A 20,868-nucleotide genomic window follows, 5' to 3' on the forward strand; every position below is an offset into this window, starting at 1 on the left:
ACTGATTTAAGACTTAGAATTTAATATTTTAAGTAAAACACTTGCATTTTGCCTTTTAAATTAAACCCCAAGTAAATCTTTTCCTTAAATCTCTCCCATTATCCCTTAGTTCTTGTTTAATCATAATACCTAATATATCTTTTGGACAAATGAATAAATGATCAATGGACTTGGATAGAGTGGTTACTATAATATACTTCTAATCTATAGAGAACTCTACAAGTTAGAATATATAAGGCAGAGTGTGTAGGATAAGCATGTAACTTGAAGTGTTAAAAGAGCTTTGGTGGCAAAAAAAGTTTTAAAGTCAATAAGCTTTTGGTGGCAAAACTTTGAGATAATTGGCAGAAAGAAAGCATGTAAACATATTTTACAGGATTATATAAAAATTGTTTACTTATAACTATATCCTTTCATTTTCTCTCCAGGGATTCCTTCAGTCGAATGAGCCTGCGCAAAATGGATCTCTAATATAAATGCACTTGTTTTATTCATTTGAAAAAAGCCATGTATTCAACATTGAGTGTGAAAAGAATTTAAGAACTTTTGAAAAAGACTTGGGACTTAATTCTGGAAATTATAGTATTAATTTACTCATGGAAGAATGCAGTGGCCAAACAATATCAAATGGCGATCGCTGAAGTTTGAGAATCATGGCTGTGGTTTCTAATGTTCTGGTAATATGCTGTTATCTTTTTTAAGACATTTTAATGACTCAAAGGTACACTTACATTTACCATTATTTATACCATAGCTAATGTTAAATTTATTTACTTTAAGTTTGTATTTTTTAATTTATATTACCATTTATAGATTCGTTTTGGAACCATTTTAAATGTAGTAATTCTTATTTTAAAGGTACTATTAAATATGTGAATGTTTACACTAATTTTACTGAGACTAAAAAAAATTTTTTTACTGACAAAAGCAGAGAATAAGTTAGTTGATTCAAGAAACAGTTCCAAAAATAGCAAAATGAAAATCATAATTGACACTTTATGGGCCCAGATAATAGCCCCAAAATTAAATAAATGAATAAATTAATGGGTGGAAATAAATTATTGATAACGGGTTTGTAAAGTCTTAAAACTGGTTTCTAAGGTATTTTCCATTTAGGCACACAAAAAAGGGATTTAGAATTGCAGAAGAAACTTTACGTGATAACTTCTGTCTATAAATAACGATTACATACTGGGATAGCTAATACCAGTGACAGTAGTTTGACTCTCAACATTATAGTAATGATAGTAGTATAAGCAGACCCGTAGCAACTAAAATGAATGATTCCTGTTTTAAATTAAACAAGACAGTCACTTCATCAGTTTTTAGTGTTCTAAACTGGTAAATTAGAAATCTGCTTTAAACTTATCTTACATCCCCATAAAAATAAGAGAGCTGGTGTTTGATTTTAATCTACCAGCTGAATGAGGTATAGTTATTTTTTGATTCTTGTATAGATTTTACAAAGTGTATGTATAAAAGGTAAAATTAGCTGTTAATTAAGAGCTAATTATTTAAAATTGTAACTTTATGATATGAAAGACTAATGCAGGTTTTTTTCCAACATATATTTCAATTATTTGGCAAGTTTTTCCAAGGAAGTGCATATTAATCATTTCTGGAAGTGTTTGAACATTTTTTCTTTGTGCAGTATTGTAACTTATAGAAAGGTATCACTTGTAATCTATCCCTTTGATCTACTGATCACTTACATGAATCACTTAAGAACTGATCGAATATGGTACCTTCATTCTCCTGAGAGCGTAGATGTGACGGCTGATATTCCCCGCTCCAGCCTACCTTTACAACAGGCAGTATTATCTCAGATTCCTCTTACCTAGATCAATTCAAAGACCGAATCACAGAAAGGTTTTTCAGGTGAGTCTACAGGTGGACCACAACAGGTGAAGTAGGAGTCAGAAAAGCATAACCTCAAAAATATATATTTGGGAACAGAGGATCCAGATGGTCAGTAAGGAAAGGCAGAGTCAAGAACGGAAACTCTTTAAAGCAAACAGAAAAGAAAAGGTAACTTATTTACATACTCTCTCCCTCTTTAGGGTGGGGGTGGGGGGAAGAATATTAAGTAATTCCTAGGTAATTTCTCATAAAGTTACACCTGTGTAAGAGTTTGGATTGTCACCTATCTCAGGGACAATATCAAGAACTTTAAGATTTATATAATTACGATTTAATTATCAGACTAATTGTCTGACGTGAAATCAGAAGAGGATTCCTTTCTTAAAACACTGGTGTAACATTTCCTTCCTAACTTACCGTGTTCTTCAATTTTCTTAAAACAAACTTTCTCGTATCAGAAATCTACACTAGTTCTTAACTAGTATAGTTCTGGGCTGTCTCTTGAGTGTTACAGAAGCCCTAGTTCTATCCTAGAACTACTCCATCAGAAGCTTATGAGTAGTGTTCAAGGCTGTTTCATTTTAAAAGTTCTGTTAGTGACTCCTACTCCCTCAGCTGCTTATGGTTAGTGTTCAGGGCTGTTCCTTTTTAAAAGTTCCATTAGTGATCCTGAACACAGAAAGTGGCAAGGACTGTGACTTTTTACATCACACCATCTTGTGAAAGAATGTGTAAGACATTAACTGTGTAGTTTATTAGTTGACAGGTACTCTTTCTTATTTGTTGAAGTAGTGTATAACAGTGTTATTCCAAGAGTTATCTATTCTTTGGAATTATATTTCATATTCTTAATATCAAGAATGTCCTTTAACAAGTCATAGTCGATCATTTACCAATTTAATATATTTAAAGTGAAAATATGACCAAGTTTTTTGTGTGCCCAAAGCCTCACCTTAAGTTCTCCAGTTTTGGATTCCATAGTTATATGTCTAAAGGGTATCTAGGTATGACAATTCAGATGGACTAAGCACAATTTCTCCTATTTGAAATACAATTTCTTCACCTCCAAATGTCAGAAAGTATTATTAAAGGTAATTATGCATGTTTATTCTCTTCTATATATATATATAATATGTGTGTATAGTATGTGTATATATACACACACTTTTTTTTAAGAGAATCCAGCTATATTTATGGTAAAAAATATGCAAGTAAAAAAATCCTCAAGCATTTGTATACACAGTTGTTAAGCAGTTTAAATTTTATTGACCTCCTGGTTTTTTTAAAAAAGTTAAATTTAAGGTCACACCTCTAAGTTCGATGCATTATATACAGATCGTGCAGAGTATGACTATGAAGAGATACAAATTAGTCCACACTGAAAAAGATTTACTAGGGTACAGAATCATTTTCATAAATACATATAAAATTCTTGTGAAGATAGAAGAGGACTGACTCTTCAGGTTTTCTGAGACGCTTTTCAAAGTGATTGAAGGCACAAAATGTGCACTATTGTGAATACATACACGCGCCTCTAATACAGCCCATCCAAGATCTGGCTTTATGACTTACAAAACTAAATGTACTGAAATGAGATTCTGCTTCTTAGCTGAAAAACCACAGAACCTATAAACATCATGTAGATAAGTACTCCAAAATATGGAGATACAAATACAAGCACTTTATTTGAAAAAGCAAACACAAAAGATAGGTGTAAATTCAAAGTGTTTAAATGCTTCCATTTTGAATAATTCAGTTAAGAACCTATACAAGTTTGTTCCCAGAAGCTAATGCATCAATCACTAGTCTCCACTAAGGAAAATGAATTCTAAAAATTAACATGGATTTCAATAACTCAAATTTTACTATTTATATAAAAACCCAGAGAAACCAATAATATCCAATAGCTTCAAAAGATAAGCTAAAGACTTTTTGATGTAATCAATTTACCGATGTTTGTCCAGGTCTGTTTAATATATACACAAGGAAAATACACTCACTCTATAATTTCTTATAAAATAGCAAGTAAGGAGTAGATGTAGGAGATGTAGAAGGGGAAAGAGAATTTAAAAAGTCCTTCTCTTCAGTAACTTTCACTTCAGAATCATCAAAAAGCAACCACTTCCCCTCATACTCCTTTAAGCTTTGCACTACATATGAAATTTTGTTTTCAAAACCACTCATGTTAATGCCTGTTTGGTCATTGGATTCCTTGTTTCTATCAGATTCATGGGTCCCATTAGTATTGTTAGTCTCAGAATTTCTATTTTCAGCAAATGCTGTACTGGCAGCTTTATCAGGATTAGATGCTTTGTTGTATAGCTCATAATCTGCTTTACTCTTTTGTCCTCCAAGAAGTCCAATAGCTTCTACATTTTTTTTGTTCAAAACTTTACTTGGCTGGGTATTTCCACTGACTCTAATCGACACTTCTTCATCGTCATAGTTTTCGACCACACCCCTTGCTTCCTCCTCATTCAATGGTTCTGGCTTACCTATTTCACACATTTGGTCGATCACAAAATTTTCCTTATCTAGTTCTAAACTGTTAAGGTCAGTGACTTTAACAGAAGCAGTATAATGCCCACTACTAATTGTAATGCCACTATGCATCACAACTGCAAATAATCCATAGCTGTCGTTGGTTGGCTTTGTGCTCCATTCTTCTAGTGACAGTTTAAGAGGTGTCAGTAAAGGAGTGTTGATCTTGGAAAGTCCACCACCATAACAATCAAACCTTTGGAAGGGGGGAAAAAAAAAGGTTTTCTGGGATTCCACTTCATATATATTCAGTTTTACCCCCAGTGTGAAACCAAGTAAGTCTGAATGAACCCTTAATATTTACTGCTCATATGAATAAAACACAAAGTAAAAAACAAGACCCCAATTTTGTATAATACTTACACAAAGAATACTGAAATAAGTACTAATATTCAGGTGCTTCTGTGAAGGATATATGGCACTTCCCCCCTTAATTTTCTTTATTTTCCTAATTTTGTGCAATAAGAAAATAAATGGCATTAAAAAAAAAGCACTGATCTTCAAAATCCTTTTCCTTTATACTTAGTAAGTCATTTCAATGTGAAGTCTGTCTCTACAACCAAGATTTGGGGACAAAAAATAAAATTGTACTGTAGCAAAGGAAAAAGCCATTGAAAGAAAGGACCCTGTCATCTTCTGGCGTAAGAAAATGTGTGGAGAGCTACTGGTAAGCTCTCGTGGTAATTTCAAACAACTGATTAATACAGAAAGGAATAAAATCTACAATGACATGTATACATGTCAGAAAAAGACTATCTAAAATGTAACTGGCATTTTAATATTTATTATTGCTTTCAGATATTTAAATTTTCAACTACAGAAGAATCTCTCAAATTGTTCAGACTAGTTTTATTTCCTGGCTTACTTACCTTAAAACTAAAATAATTTTGCTTTTTTGCTCACCTCAAAAAAATGTTGATGTATGTATGAAATTTGGTTCCTGCTTTAATCAATTAATTAAAATAATCAAATAAGGAATGAAAATGAAAAATGTGTGAACAAATCATATGCATTCATACCAGAAGGATTTAAACTTGATGCGTTTTTACAGGGAAACTTAATAAAACAATAAACTTTTCTAAGGCAATATTTGTAAATTACTTCATTTCAGTAGTTTCTATTACACTATTGTACTGTTTCCTTACTATCTTAGCATTTTGAACAAAACTTTAGAATACTCACTCCAAGCCACTAGCAGCAAAGCACTTCAAATGAATAGTTATAACTTCAGGCATTTTGTCAAACAAAAGACTTCGTTCAGCTTCAGTATAATGATGGCAATTTTCACAGAAATATTTATCTTCTCCTACAATCCTCTCCACTGAAGCAAACTGTGAAATTGCCCATCTCAGGGTCTTCATTTCTGTTTTTGGCTCTGGAGAAACTACACAAGAGAATCCTGTCACTCACAAATGAAAAATCTCTCAGAAATTAAAAACTTAAGCCACAAATTTTTATGTTCAGAATTAGCATACAATTTTAATTGACTAATCCTCCCCAAATAATAACTAAAGAGATTTCTTTTTTTTAGTTTCACAAACATGTAAGTTCATCGACAGTGCACATACCTCTAAATATTTATATCTGGTCAGCCAAAAAATATTGAGGTCAGGGACAGCAAAATCAATATAAGCCCTACCCTCTGACTCCATGTGAGAAAGACTTTATATTTAATAGTCAATTTACATTATCTGAACAAGTAAACCAGTCTCATGATCACTTCCCATGGCATTACTACACTTTTTGTGGTTTATACAAGAAAAAACACTGGCTCAAATATGGTGTTAACAAAAATATCCTCAGTAGCTCTGAGATTCAGGTACCCAAAAATTAACTTGGTAAAGCATTCCATCTTCCCATTATAACATACTCTACACATCAAAATAAAGATGCCAGGGCTTCCCTGGTGGCGCAGTGGTTCAGAGTCTGCCTGCCGATGCAGGGGACACGGGTTCGTGCTCCAGTCCAGGAGGATCCCACATGCCGCGGAACGGCTGGGCCCGTGACCCATGGCCGCTGAGCCTGCGTGTCCGGAGCCTGTGCTCCGCAAAGGGAGAGGCCACAACAGTGAGAGGCCCGCGTACCGCAAAAAAAATTAAAAGTAAAAAAATAACGATGCCAGAATTTTCCAAATGCTAATAACTACTGACAAGTGTAGCTATACAGGCAGAAAGATTTTATTATACCAAAGACATAAAAGAGTTTTTTCTTAATAACTATACAAGCTACTTATTAAACTGTGTTTTGTTGAGGAAAACTCTAATTATTCCATAGTCCATGCAAGCCTCCGATTTTGCTTACTTTCAGAACTCTCCTCTACTTTGGAAAGCTCATCTTCTTGCACCGGTACACTGATGTCTTGAAAATCTTCTCTTCTTTCTGTTAAACTTTCACATTCTAAGCAACGAGTCCTTAATACCAGCTGACCTTGAAATAATTTCTCCACTAGCTCAAAACCAATTTGCTCTGCACCTAAAACAAAAAAAGGAAAACACAAATCTATACAGACGAATTTTTCAGTACAGCCCAAATAACCATTATTCCATTTAAAGTATATCATGGCTAAAAGGCTGATTTTCATATCTCAAACTTGTTTATTGGCATTAAGAGGTGACTTATTCATGAAATATAAACTCCCTGTAAAGATAATTTTGAATATTAATTACTGTTATCTCTAAAAAAAGACAGTTTCAACACATGTGTGTCTTCTTAACTCCCTTCCTAAAGATACCCCAAAGGATGAAATTTAGTCATGTAAGTTCTACAAATTTTCCCTGAGATCTGTGTGAACCTAAACAGAAATCCAGTATGGTATAACTACTTAGCAAATGCAATTTTTCATGAGTTTATGTCAAATACTGTATATATAAAGGGGTAAAATATTCTCTTGCCATTAAGATGAACTCTCCTAGTTTATAAACATAAATTAATATTACCTTAAAATTAGTGAGATTTATACACACAAAAAATACATGTAAGTGTAGTGCTTGAAACACCAGTTCACATTGTGTTAAATTTCTCTTAAAACTTTAGCCAGATAGTATACTGTATATGGATCTAAGAAGAGAAAATTCAATTCTGCATCTGTTAATCCTACCTATCAATGTCCAAGAATAAATTATACTGACCTTTGTTTATGGGCTTAACTTCATTAGCAGGCATAACATTATTCCCTGGAGATTCAAGTCCACAACCATTAGCTGTATTATCATTCTCATACTTCCCCAAGTCCTCTTCAAGATCATATTCATTTTCTTTAGATTGTCCTTTGGATTCTTGGTTTGTTGTTATTTTACCCAGACTACAGAATTTAGAAATAATGCTGGGTTGCTTAGCTGCAGACTTTAACCAGTTTATTTTAACTCTTGATTTCTTTTGTGAGGGTCTTGCACTCTCATTTTCAGAAATGTACTTGGGGATTATTTTAGCAGGAATATCTAATGAATCAACTGTAGCTTTTCTTTTTGATCTGGTTTGTCTCTGGTTTTCTTCCAAAGACTGGTGTTCTTTAGAGACTTTAACTTTTTTCTTCATGTTACCAAATTCAGTGTCACTTTTTCTTTTCCCATTTACTTTTGGCAATTTTTCTTTATAGTCTTCACAATGCCTCATACTGTCCATCTCCATGTTGTTATTACCACTCATTTCCTCTTTCTGATGTTTTTCTTCTACCTTAGTAGATAACTCTGCCACATTTTTTACTTCTTTTTTTAGGAGTTGGCATGTTTCTTGAATGTTTCCCAAAATACACTGTAATACTTCCTGTGCATCATGCTGTAGATATCCTTCATACATAGGGTTGAGTTCCCTATAAATAAAAATTTCCATTTCATCTATTCCAGTTTTGAAGATATAATACCAGAACAAAATCCACCTCTCCATACAGAAATGAATTCATTTATGGGGATATCATAAATTATTTGAAAGTCCAAAAACATTTAATTCAGCTACTAATTTGAAACTCCTTACCTAAACGTGTAACTAAAAACAAACTTAACCTGATTTTCATTATCATAAATACTCTGATCTTCTAAATATTATTGTTAATAGCTAATACATATACAGTATTTACTGTGTACCATGCTTTATGCAAAATGCCATATATATATAATTTTTTTTTTGGCCTTGCCACATGGCATGTGGGATCTTACTTCTCCGACCAGGGATCGAAGCCCAGCCCTCAGCAGTGAAAGCACAGAGTCTTAACCACTGGTGGACTACCAGGGAATTCCCTCAAAATACTTTTTATATTATTTGTATAATTCTCACAATAACCTTATGAGGTAAGTACCATATCACCACTATTTACAGATAACTTGCTCAAGGTCACAGAGATGCAGAAGTCAGGATTCAAACCTGCTCCTGGACACCACGCTACACTGCCTCTTAACAAATGTATGGCAATGTGTTACATCTAGGTCTATTCCTAACCTAAACGATTAATTTTTTAAAGACTTAAACCCTGTAGTATTTTGGATAAGGCTATCCTGTATATAGGATAAAGTTTCATTTTTTAAGATAATACTACAAAGAAATCTAATCCAGTTAACTAATATTTCTCTTCTAAGTACATACAACAAAAATAGAATACTTGGAATTTACAGTTCTTTTATATAACGTATTTTGAATATAGACCTATAATTCCTATCTGAAATCCTTAGGACCAAATGTGTTTGGTAATTCAGGAATTTTCAGATTAAAAAAGAATCTGGCACATAGGTAAAATATGTATCACCAACATAACAGGGGCAGTATCCCATAATTACACACATTACTACTTCTACAGAAAAGAGTATGAATATTCACATTGCAGATAAATATGAATAAAGACTATAAACAGCCTCACACAAATTCAGATTTAATGAATTTAGTACCAACTGTGAGAAAAAATTTCCAGTCTTTGGAGCCTCTGGGATATTAAGGACTGTAGATCTGTAGTGTCCATTTTCCTTGCCCTTTATTCCCCCCATTTGTTCACATGTCACTCTCCTCCAAAGAGAGAATGAGCTAAACTGGAATCCTAAAATTATATAATAGACTATACCTGAGTGTGTTAAGTAGTCGCCTTGGCTGAGTAGCAAGTTCATCAGTATATTTCTCTGGATTTAAGAGAAAACTAGCCTGAAGCTGTTCGACTGAAATGATCAAGGACTGTAAGCTGCATATTAGTTCATAACTTGCTGAAGAATCTTCTTTGCAACTTCCCTGTCAAGAAACACACAAACATTTTAATTTTTGAACAAATTAAGTACCTTCCCCCTTCTTTTTCTCACTAGACAACACTAGCTTTTCTAAATCTAATTTCTAACACTAATTTTCTGGAGGTATACAAAATAAACTTAAAAAAATTTTAAGCATATTTTTGGTTACTTTCTATTACATGGGTTATAATGGTTTTCTAATTACATAAGTCAAAGGTTTCTTTAAATTTATTTAAATAGTAAAAGTGAGTCAACTTGAAAACAGCAGATAAATAATGGGGTAAAAGAGTACGATATGTTGTGACAGTGGTGTGTGTGACAATGTTTACTGGTAAACAGTAAATTAGAGGACTGGAGAAAACACTATAAAAGGGGGTAATCAAGTTAGCTACTTACCCCACAAGAATGAAAAATAATTGCCAATGAGAAATTTAATTCTCAGATGTAATTTGTTAAGAGAAATAATCTTTGTCATTCTCCTCCCAAATCCTCTCTGTATTTATTACTTTTTCATTTCTAAGCAAGTGAATTTCCATTAATTTTATTTTTACCTTATCTTTTGGACTGGCTTCATCTTTTAGGGCTTCTTTCTTCCTTGAAATAATATTAAATAAGTGCTTCACTCCAGATTTAAAACCAGGACAAAAATATAATACCTATAAAGTGAGATTGTCTTGAGTATTTACTGAACAAACAATATACCTAAAATCATTAAAACACTATCATGCTTTTTGTAGAGTATATTCATATGTGCACTACTTAAAATTCTGAGATTAAGATGTGTGTCAAAAATTGTTCTCTATTTCATTACAGTAGCCTGCTATCTTCCCTCAGTGCAACAAAGCACTGAGCCTGACCAGATACAACACAAAACAGATATAGTTCCAAGGGTTACAATACATATCACCATAGAATCAGGAATCGGACAGAAAAACTAAAAGTTTGGTATCTTCAATTTAATCAACATCTACTCAATTTTGCTATCCCAATTTTATTTAATATATCATTTTCTCTTACCTCAACGGAAATTTGTAATGTGCAATTTAGAATCATGATTATTTTACTCCATTCTGGTTTATTTACAAAGACAAAGACAGTATTATGGACAACTGAAATCCTCCAATAACCTGAATTCTCAGAAAATATTGTTACATCATTCTTTGCCTCCTAAAGTTTTATTATATAGAAAAATTGTCAACTTACCTGAAGTATACTATTAAGATAACAAGTATTGCCGAGATTATTCAGTCCCACAAACGGTAACAAGTTTTCTCTCTTCTCACAGTTGACAGGTGAGGACTGTGCTGCAGGAACAACTTGATCACTATTAAGTACAAAGAAGAGAAAGGGATAAGGAAGTAGAATTCAAGTGGAAATATTACTTCCCTAGATTTAGTCTTTTCCCAAAAGTTGTATGATCCAAAAAGTATATGGATTTTATTCAGATGGCATTTTAAGACAATTAATCTGTACAGGTGCAAAAACTGCTATACACCCAGAATAAAAGTTTTACAAGCACTTTAAAAATATTACACTCAACAAGCTTCAAAACAATTCCATTAAAGGACTGTTAATCCCATTTTACAGAGCAGAAAGTTGCAGAATTGGTACTATGATTTGTTAAGCCAACAGGACATTTTAATCAAGTAGTTTAACTCTGAATAGAAACCTGGGAATAACCTGAATATGACAATATTTGGGAGAGGCTGCACTATCTAAGTCAGATTCTGTTCACAAAAGATTAAGAGGAAACAGAGTCTATGAAGATACTTATACAGCTGCTCCTCACTTAAACATGAATTGTTCAAGTTTATAACTCTTTTACCTCAGTTTAACAAACAGTCCTCACAGCATTTTTATTTATTTTACAGCTGCTAGCTATAACTCTAATACCTCAAGGTATTTATAGGCACGAATGCTGGTAAGCAAAAGGTTCTCACACAATCTCCTAAACTGATTATTGGTAAATATTAGGAAATTATACAGGGGAGCAAATCTACATTAGTCATATAGCAGAGTGCCTATGTGCTGAATACGGAGCAAGTATAGACTCCAACTAGAGCAGCTATTGGTGGAGTAAAGCATTCCATTTTGTTCTGATTTCTTTTCAGTCACTGAAGGATTTATTTGTATCAAAAGCATTTCTTATTTTTAAGTTTATTTTAAATATAATTTGCAATTGTACACCAACAGGTTTGAGAATTCATATACTAGGTATGACTACAAAGACAAAGTTTATGTCAGGTAACTGTCCCCCATGAACTTCTTTATCCTTACATAAAGTGTGTTGCACTAAAATTTAAATTGAAAAATAATTTTAGTCAATTAGTATTTCTCGAAGTTAGCCTAATCGGCTGAGCACAATTTAAATGAGTTATAATGTGAACTGTGATGTGATCCCTGTGGGGAACCACCAGTTTTATCCTGTTTCTACTATTACACACTGCTAGACTTGTCTCCTAATGTGTGCTTTTTTATCTCCCGCTACGGACTATCAGGTCAGAATGACTGCAGATATCAATCCAAGTTCACTGCTTTTTCACTGATGCGGAATCTTGAAAAGTACAGAAATATACTGAAAATAACATACATTTCAGATCCTCTATATTCAGAAGTTTTTTCTTCATTTTCTTGAGAATCTGTGAAATCCAAGGCTCTCTTGGTTTCCTTTTTCTGAAAAAACTTCAAGGAAAGTCTGTTTTTTTTTGATGGACTACCTCTTGAAAGCCCATTACTTTCACTAGGTATGACACCGGGCATTTTCTCTTCAAATCCCAAGGAGTTGACAAGAATTAATTTATACAGGGACCTTGTAATCACCAATCATATCTGTTAATCAGAGAAAAGATTATTAGTTTTCAGTTATCGGCTGTAGGCAATAAAATCATCATTTCTGAAAACAAATTTACCAAGGAATGGTATTAATTAGAACTTTTTATTTGAAAATCTAATGCCTGCCAATAACAGGCAGTCAATGTTTTATTGCTTATATGAAGGAGTTGCCATTTGTCCTTAACTTTCTCAAACAACAAAAAAAAGACACTGAACTTTTACTAGCCTGCTATTAGATTAAGGGTCACATCACAAAATACCCCATTTTAGTAGTAGACCCCATTTTACTGGTAGTAGTAGTAGTAATGGTAAAGTAGTATCATCAAGGGGTAAAAACTTTATTATTAGTTCATTCAGGAAACACTGAGCAACTATCATCTCTAATTCTGAAGTACACAGTGGGAAACAGAGGGATGAATGGGAAATCCAAGGAGTGCTAGAAGTGACTGAGTTCTCCTTCCAAGGTCTTTTCTAGTTATACAAAATAAAGTCTATTTAAAGTATAATCTGCATACAAGGAAAGGCCTAGATCTAGTGTTAAGTTTGCACCTAAAAACTTGTGTGAAAAGTAATAAACTATACACAAAGTTGGGATAATGGTGTAAAAAATTGCTGCACTTTGTGTATATCAAATTCTTATGCACTAGAAACCAAAATATACTGACTTTCCAAACTTCTTTTAACTACAGAATTTTTTAAGATACTGCTTTAAGTAGGAAAGAAGAAAAGTTTGCCTTGTGCAAACTTTCTTCCCTGTTTTAAAATAAAACTTTTGGACTAAAAAAAAATGGCTCTATTTGTGGTAGTTATTTTACACTTTAGTCCTATTTTTCATTAGGAAGATATTACTATCTGACTCGAGTATTACCAGAAAATCACCTAAGAGTCCAAAAACTCAGCAATGACTTTAAAATATAATATAGGTAGAGACTAACAAGACGAACTAAATTTCATCCTTAAGCATAAGCGAAAACCTGGCTGCCTCTGAACTGGGAATTCACAACACTGACAGACACGGCAGTGAAACCCACCTTTTTGAGACAACTCAGGAATAACTAGAAAGCCGACCAATTTCCCCATCCCCCCTCCAACTCAATTTACTCTCCTGGCCACTAATGCTACTGATGAAATGCTATCACGAATGATAAACCAGCCTGCACTGAAGTGTCAGGGATCTCTAGGCATTAGCGATTTTTGTAAAAGGTTTTTCCTTGGGAGCCAATTCTAATAAATGATGGAAACTGGATTCTCTAACAGAGTAACCGGACTTAAATAAATATAAAAAAAAAAACAATGACCAAGCAGCTGAAATAACATTATCAATCCTAATCAATAAACCACCCCTCCGGGCTCCTCAAAGCAATGATTAAACATTAACGTTACCTAGAATATAACATTTTACCAGGAGGCGTATCTTCTGCTATACCATTTCTTGCTCCTGGCTGTCCTTATCACTGGGGGTTGTTACATCAAAAATGTTTCTCCCGTAACTCTAAATCAAGTTTCGCAGAAAAAACAATAGAACATTAAATGTTCTTGACAAATGACAGTGTGAACACTAAGTCTCATTAGTTTCAAGTTTCTTCCTCTGTAAGGTGGGACGACTCAATCTCAACTTTTCACGAAAAATGTAAAACAAGAATAACATCCTCGACAAAGGTTTAAGACACGTGCCGTTCTAAATACTTGTAGAAAAAGTAAGTTAAACTGCTCGGTAAAATTTAGCAATCACCGACACAGAACAACGTGAGCGCAAACATTTCTTCTCCTTATCCCGCAAACTCTAGGAACGGAAAAGAAAGTGAGAAGATAACGGGACGGTGATGATGCCCGTGCCCGTCAAACGCGGCACCAGCCCGGCGGGCGGCGTCTTTAAGCAGAATCACAGCTCGCGGAGTTGGCCTATTTACTCCCAGCCCGCACCTGCCTTGAGTCCCCAGCGGCGGCGGGAGGGGGCGCCGCCCGCTGCGCGGACAGCTTGGCTGGCAGCTGGGCGGGGGCGCAGCACCGAGGGAGCCGGGGTCCTCCCCGCGGCCCCCTCGGACTCCTGCCGAACTTGCCGCGGCGCCCAGGCACCGGCCCCTCCTCCACGGGCCCTCCTTACCTGGTCATGGCCCAGAGCGAGGTCCGCGGCGGTGACGCCGACGAGTCTAACCGGGCTGAGGGCGGGTACGACAGGTGAGCCCCTGCCCCGAGCGGGGAGGGGGCCCGCGACCCACGGAAAAGCTGGCTGGATCGCCCTCCCCGCAGGGGAGTGACCATTCGCTCTCAAGAGCGGGAACCCGGGCTGCCGCTCGGTCCTGCCTGGCGCCGGCACCGACTACATCCCCGAAGCGGCGCCCAACCGCGCCCGCCCCCGTCCCCGCCCCGGGACGGCAAGGAGCGCCAGAAGCGGCTCCGCTCGCCCGGCACCCAAACCGCTGGGGTCTTCCTCACTCCACCGCCGACGGGAACTTGGCGCGTTTTCCTCAGTCTCAGGACCCTTGTGTTTTAGCCTCCGCCCGCGCCAGCGCTGCGATTGGAGGTGGCGTCCTACGAAAGTGCCGGTTCTAGTCTCCAGGCTGCAGAGACGCGAAAGGCTAGAGCCACCTCACGACCGCCACTAGCCCTCCTGGCACGCACGGGCTCCGGAACCAGCCGGAACGGTAGTTGCCCAAGCTGGTAACGGATTCTGCAGTTTCAAACAGCGCAGGCAGCGTCACGGGCAGCTCACGCGGGTCCTCGCTGAGGGCGCGCGCTAGAAGCTAGAGGCCTGGCTGGCGGGCTCGAGCCTCACATCCTTTTTTTTTTTTTTTTTTTTAACCATTCGTGCGCGAGAGTTGAGGGGGTAGCGTACGGGTCGGGAGACGGGACAGAGAGATGGGACGGGCTTCTTGCTCGGGAAGTTACCGCCAGGTGCTCAAATCCACCAATCCGCGATGAACAATCCCCAATCCTGCCCCCCGCAGCCCAGGAGGAGCCAATCAGAAGTACCTAGACAAAAAACCCACCTGGTGGGCGGGGAAAGGCAGTCCAGCCAATACCAAAAAGAAGAGAGGACGGCTCCAGCCAATCATTGTTCCTCAGAGTGTTCCTCAGGCGCGTTTCCCCTCTTTCCGCTCTCATTGGCGCTCGAGTGCGCGCTTTCGCTGCGGACTGTTAAGTCTCGCTCTGCGTTTTGTGAATCCTCGAAGGTAGGACGCCAGCGAGGGTGCGGTTTCCGGAGCGAGGCCTTCACAATAAGTCCCGCCCCCGTTTCATGCGTACACACTCGGGCGGGGTTACCCGGGAGTTAGTTTCGGAAAATGGCTGACCGCCTTGTTTGCTCCTCTGCGCTTGAGCTTTCTGTACCGAATCGCAGCCTCAGCCCCCAGGCCATCCAGTAAAAAGAAGCACCGCCATAGATAACAGTCAACTCTCAACCGAATGCTGCGGAGCTGAGGCTCCCTCCTCAGGCCCTCCACGCCTCATTTTCTCGCGTTTACCCCTTCCCCTTCCCGACCGGACAAGGAAATGAAGAGCATTCTTGGCCCAGCTCTGGCTGGGGGAGCTGCAAGGGGTGCCTGTATGAGCCCTTGCTAACGGGCTCAAAAACGGCAAGGCAGGCCTCACCTGGTTTCTGCTTCCGTCTGTTGTATACCTACCTCGGTGAGGTGACCTCACAAAGCAAGGGTGGCAGTGAAGCACGATAAGTTCAGTCCAAAATCATTTAACCAAGCGTGTTTTGAGGTGCCTAGTGTGTGCCAGGCATTCCCTGCTCCATAGCGGCTTGACATGAGTGACAGGGAGAGGAAATAAGGAGTATGCTCTTTTAGGTACGTAGTCTGGACATTTGAGTAGAGAGCTGAATGAAAGTGCAGCCAGCCTTGGAGGAATCAGGAAGAACGGTCCAGACAGGGAGAAGAGCAAAAGCTACCAAAGTCCTCAAGGTTCACGTGTTTGGTGTTCTGGGAGGAAGCAAGGAGCCAGGATGCTTAGACCACAGTGAGTGTAGGTGTGATGATTGTGGGAAATGAGATTAGTAACATGGTTGGGGCTCTGATTAAACAGGGTAAGGAGATGGGAGTCATTTGATGGTTTTGAGCTGGGGAGTGGCGTAATTTGTAAAGCGGCTGCTTGTGGTGGTAGACTGTGACCTTCAAAAGTGCAAGCTGTAAGATCCCCTAGGAGGCTATTCCAGCAGCCCAGGGAATAAATTAGGGTGGCCTGGAATAAGGTGGTAGCAGTGGAAATGTTGAGAACGGGTAGGATTCAGGATGTATTTTGAAGTAAGGCCAACAGGATCTGCTGATGGGGAAAAAAGAGACAAAAAAAGACAAGGATTTTTTTTTTTTTTAACCAAAGCAGTTGGATAGTGGTTTGTCCTTGTTAAAATGGAAAACATTGAGGTAATGATGGGCTTGGTGGGAGGGGTCATTGTTCTTAGACGTAAAGATTGAGATGCATATTTCACATGCAAATAGAGATACTGAGCCAATAGATTTCAAGTTTGGAGGTCAGTAGAGAATTGAGATCAGGAGATATAATTTGAGTCACCAAATGGTATTTAGGTACACAAGACTTTAAGCAATCACCTAGAATGATATTTATCCTAAAAAAATCTGCAGGGCGTTGATGACCTCTACCCTTGCCAAGCCAGGAATTCTAAACCCAGAAAACTGCTCCTTAATCTACCCATTTTAGAATCAATATCCATCCCAAATTCTCATTTTAATAGAAACTTATAAAGCTCCTGATGACATATTTAAGATCATTTAAAAAGCAAAATGAAGTAACTAGTATTCAAGCAACCAAAATGGAGCCAGGTGGCAATTGTGTATGTTGTTTCAGACATGTTCCTGCATCACGGAGAACTTGAATTTTCTGAACTGTAGCAAACTCAAGGACACCACACGTTTTCAAAATAATATCTTCTAGCAGTTGCTAGCTGCCACCTTATGGTCTCAAGTTCTCCCCTAAGCAATCCTTGCTTAACAAGCACCCTTCTTGCCAGCTCAACCAATTGGTAGCCCTGATGGCAGCTGCTATGCTCAGATGTGGCATATTTGCTAGGGTAGACTAATACAGCCCCAGGTATTTGGTACACATCATTGATTTAGTGAATGCATTCTTTTCTGTTCCAATCATAAGAAAAGATCAGAAACAGTTGGCATTCCCATGAAACAGACAGAAGTGTACATTTACAGTTTAGCCCAAGGCTATGTTAACATTCCTGCCCTCTGTCATAAAATAGTCTGGAGAGATCTGGACCTTCTGGACATCCTTCAGAACTTCACATTAATCTATTACATCAATGACATCCTGCTGATTGGGCAGGTTGAGCAAAATATAACTGTATCAGGATAAAAGGACTAAGAGTGTACATGTGCGGTGGAAGTGCAGAGGAGTGTGCTAAATCCTTACCTTCCGATTGGGAACTCAATAGATGATGGCTAACCAAAATATCAAGAAGTAGAAATATTAACATGTTATCTAGACAGGTGGAGGTAAATACCAAAGAATGAGCTAAAAATTGAAAGTGGCTGCCTTGAGGGAACGGGAAGTCTTGTTGAAACTAGTTAACTCTTCAAATCATGTACAACTTTGAAAAGAGCAAAAAACTTAAAGTTTTTAAAAAAGCGTGGTAAATGAACTGTTTTCTGATTTCATTCCCTGGGAAAGGTCAGAGCAAACAGGCTCAACAGGAGTGCATTATGTGGGTTTGGGTTGACAATTCTTGCAGCCCTTACCTTCCGGGTACAAGGTAAAGGAAGGCTCAGTATGTGAATCCTTGGCCTTTATCCAGCATCTTTAGTAATCGCAAAAAGCAGTCAACCTCAAAACAGCTGGTAAACCTCCATCCAGTAGTTAAATTTAAAATACTCCCTCAAGTTAAAGTCTATTTAAAAGGTAAAATCCACTTGGCTTCAGAATTTTAAATCCTCTTCCACAACCTAAAGCCCCAGGGTCAGGTGGGAGGTCCTCCCATACCTATGAAAGGAATGCCTTGCCCCACTTCCTTAATGTTTGGTAGTAATTTAGTAGATGAATGTCCGGTAAGTGGGTGGGTGCTGAGGAGGTGGCAGGAAGATTCATGAGCCTATTTATATTTCATGGGAAAAGAGTCTTGTCTTTCTCACACCACTAAGATTCTCTTATCTTTTGTATGTTTAACCCATCCTGTAAAGAGCCCTACATGTAAACTTCAACAACAACATTTTTCCTTCTCTGAATAAAATTTACTTGAATAAAGTACTAAGTATTTGAAGGGAAAATAAGTTCTAATTCTTTTCTTTTGAGTATAATTATGGACACATGGCTTTTTACAGTCTTTTATTAAATTAAGCATAATTTTTATTTCCTTTTTGAAGCAAAACCTGTCACATTTTTAACCTGTGTGGACTCTTTTTAAACTGACTTCCAGGTCCTCTCAACATTTCCAAAAGCATCCTTACCTCCTGGAAAATTCCAGGTCCCTCTTTAAAAATATTTTCTAACTAACTTGAATATACCGTATAATACATTGTTTTACCACAATATTATTAAAGGTTTATAAGCTTTAATTTTTTAAAAAAATATTATGTCCTAAACTATTCACCATACTTTATTTTACCATTTCATTTCCGGCTTTGAAAAGAGTCCATGTATTTTTCAATCAGACAAGAATACGGGTGGTTCTAACGTGGAGAATGTATGATAACTGTGATGTAGTTTCCCCTTCTTTCAAACCAGCTAATTTGGAATTAGATTTTAAACAGCCCTTGGTATGGCACCACCCCAAAACTTGATGGCCTAAAATAACAACTTATTTCTCACCATTTTATGGCTTGGACACTGGCTCTCCTGCTGGGCTCCCTTGGTGGCTGCACTCAGCTGATCAGTCGACTGGGGGCTGGGCCCAGTAGGCCCCGTGGGCCGCCCATTCCCTGTGGTCGCTTCTCCTCAAAGAGGCTGCATGGGGCTTCCCCGTTAGGCGTCTACAGTGGCGTTCCAAGCGGGCAGGACCCAGTGTGCAAGCGTGTTAACAAGCCTCTGCCTGTATTACTGCATTACACTCCCTTTGACCAAAGCAAATCCCAAGACCAAGCCCAAAGTCAGTGTAGGGCAGGTCTTCACAAGGGCATGGATATGGATGGGGAGCCTGAATCTTTGGGGTCATTAATGTTACAGTCTACTCCACTCTTCTGTGAATATTATCTTAAAGTATAAATCCTAATTCTCATGGATGTATCAGACAGATGACCTAATATTGATACAGAATTTTATATTAGATTTGGTCTAAATATCCCCTTAACTATAGGTGGTTTTTATATACAAATATATATTTCCTAGTGTCATTTTAAATCTTTTATCTAAGGCAGTTCATTGTTGAACATTACCTTTAAAAAGTCTTTATACATAGATGTGTGTGTGTGTGTGTGTATTTCATCTACAGCCCCAAAAGCCAATTAAGAACTTTAAAAGTAATTTTTTTTAACATCTTTATTGGGGTATAATTGCTTTACAATGGTGTGTTAGTTTCTGCTTTATAACAAAGTGAATCAGTTATACATATACATATGTTCCCATATCTCTTCCCTCTTGCGTCTCCCTCCCTCCCACCCTCCCTATCCCACCCCTCCAGGCGGTCACAAAGCACCGAGCAGATACCCCTGTGCCATGCGGCTGCTTCCCACTAGCTATCTACCTTACGTTTGTTAACGTGTGTATATGTCCATGACTCTCTCTCGCCCTGTCACAGCTCACCCTTCCACCTCCCCATATCCTCAAGTCTGTTCTCCAGTAGGTCTGTGTCTTTATTCCTGTCTTACCCCTAGGTTCTTCATGTAATTTTTTTTTCTTAAATTCCATATATATGTGTTAGCATACGGTATTTGTCTTTTTCTTTCTGACTTACTTCACTCTGTATGACAGACTCTAGGTCTATCCATCTCATTACAGATAGCTCAATTTCGTTTCTTTTTATGGCTGAGTAATATTCCATTGTATATATGTGCCACATCTTCTTTATCCATTCATCCGATGATGGGCACTTAGGTTGTTTCCATCTCTGGGCTATTGTAAATAGAGCTGCAATGAACATTTTGGTACATGACTCTTTTTGAATTTTGGTTTTCTCAGGGTACATGCCCAGTAGTGGGATTGCTGGGTCATATGGTAGTTCTATTTGTAGTTTTTTAAGGAACCTCCATACTGTTCTCCATAGTGGCTGTACCAATTCACATTCCCACCAGCAGTGCAAGAGTGTTCCCTTTTCTCCACACCCTCTCCAGCATTTATTGTTTCTAGATTTTTTGATGATGGCCATTCTGACCAGTGTGAGATGATATCTCATTGTAGTTTTGATTTGCATTTCTCTAATGATTAATGATGTTGAGCATTCTTTCATGTGTTTCTTGGCAGTCTGTATATCTTCTTTGGAGAAATGTCTATTTAGGTCTTCTGCCCATTTTTGCATTGGGTTGTCTGTTTTTTT

General features: G+C 37.6%; 2 protein-coding genes across 7 annotated transcripts in view; one reads left to right on the top strand and one right to left on the bottom strand.

The window, feature by feature from the left end:
• DOCK7 (dedicator of cytokinesis 7) overlaps positions 1-6,407 on the top strand; it is a 212,821-nt gene extending 206,414 nt beyond the window's left edge. For 2 of the 3 annotated variants that reach the window (XM_022581248.3, XM_022581251.3), the window contains one exon: positions 429-6,407. In XM_022581248.3, coding sequence (XP_022436956.2) covers positions 429-471 — 43 coding nt within the window. In that variant the 3' untranslated portion in view covers positions 472-6,407. The remainder of the gene's footprint in view (positions 1-428) is intronic. The other variant, XM_089921600.1, reaches the window with a different exon arrangement.
• On the bottom strand, positions 3,091-15,558 carry USP1 (ubiquitin specific peptidase 1). Of its 4 annotated transcripts, XM_022581254.3 has the most exons (10): positions 14,539-15,189; positions 13,818-13,926; positions 12,193-12,431; positions 10,806-10,926; positions 10,154-10,258; positions 9,446-9,606; positions 7,530-8,209; positions 6,703-6,873; positions 5,584-5,785; positions 3,091-4,597 (listed from the first exon to the last, which is right to left on the bottom strand). In XM_022581254.3, exons 3-10 carry the CDS (start codon positions 12,360-12,362, stop codon positions 3,862-3,864), a joined length of 2,346 nt encoding a protein of 781 aa, XP_022436962.2. In that variant the 5' UTR covers positions 12,363-12,431; positions 13,818-13,926; positions 14,539-15,189; the 3' UTR covers positions 3,091-3,861. The 4 variants fall into 4 exon arrangements, with proteins under 4 accessions (XP_022436962.2, XP_089777732.1, XP_022436961.2 ...); XM_089921606.1 differs by lacking the exons at positions 13,818-13,926; positions 14,539-15,189 and adding an exon at positions 15,425-15,558; XM_022581253.3 differs by lacking the exon at positions 13,818-13,926.
• Positions 15,559-20,868: the final 5,310 nt, after the last annotated feature.

Source organism: Delphinapterus leucas, chromosome 1, assembly GCF_059928025.1.
Source record: "Delphinapterus leucas isolate spDelLeu-1000000601 "Yukka" chromosome 1, BTC_Dleu_Yukka2, whole genome shotgun sequence".
In the NCBI taxonomy this organism is placed as follows: Eukaryota; Metazoa; Chordata; class Mammalia; order Artiodactyla; family Monodontidae; genus Delphinapterus; species Delphinapterus leucas.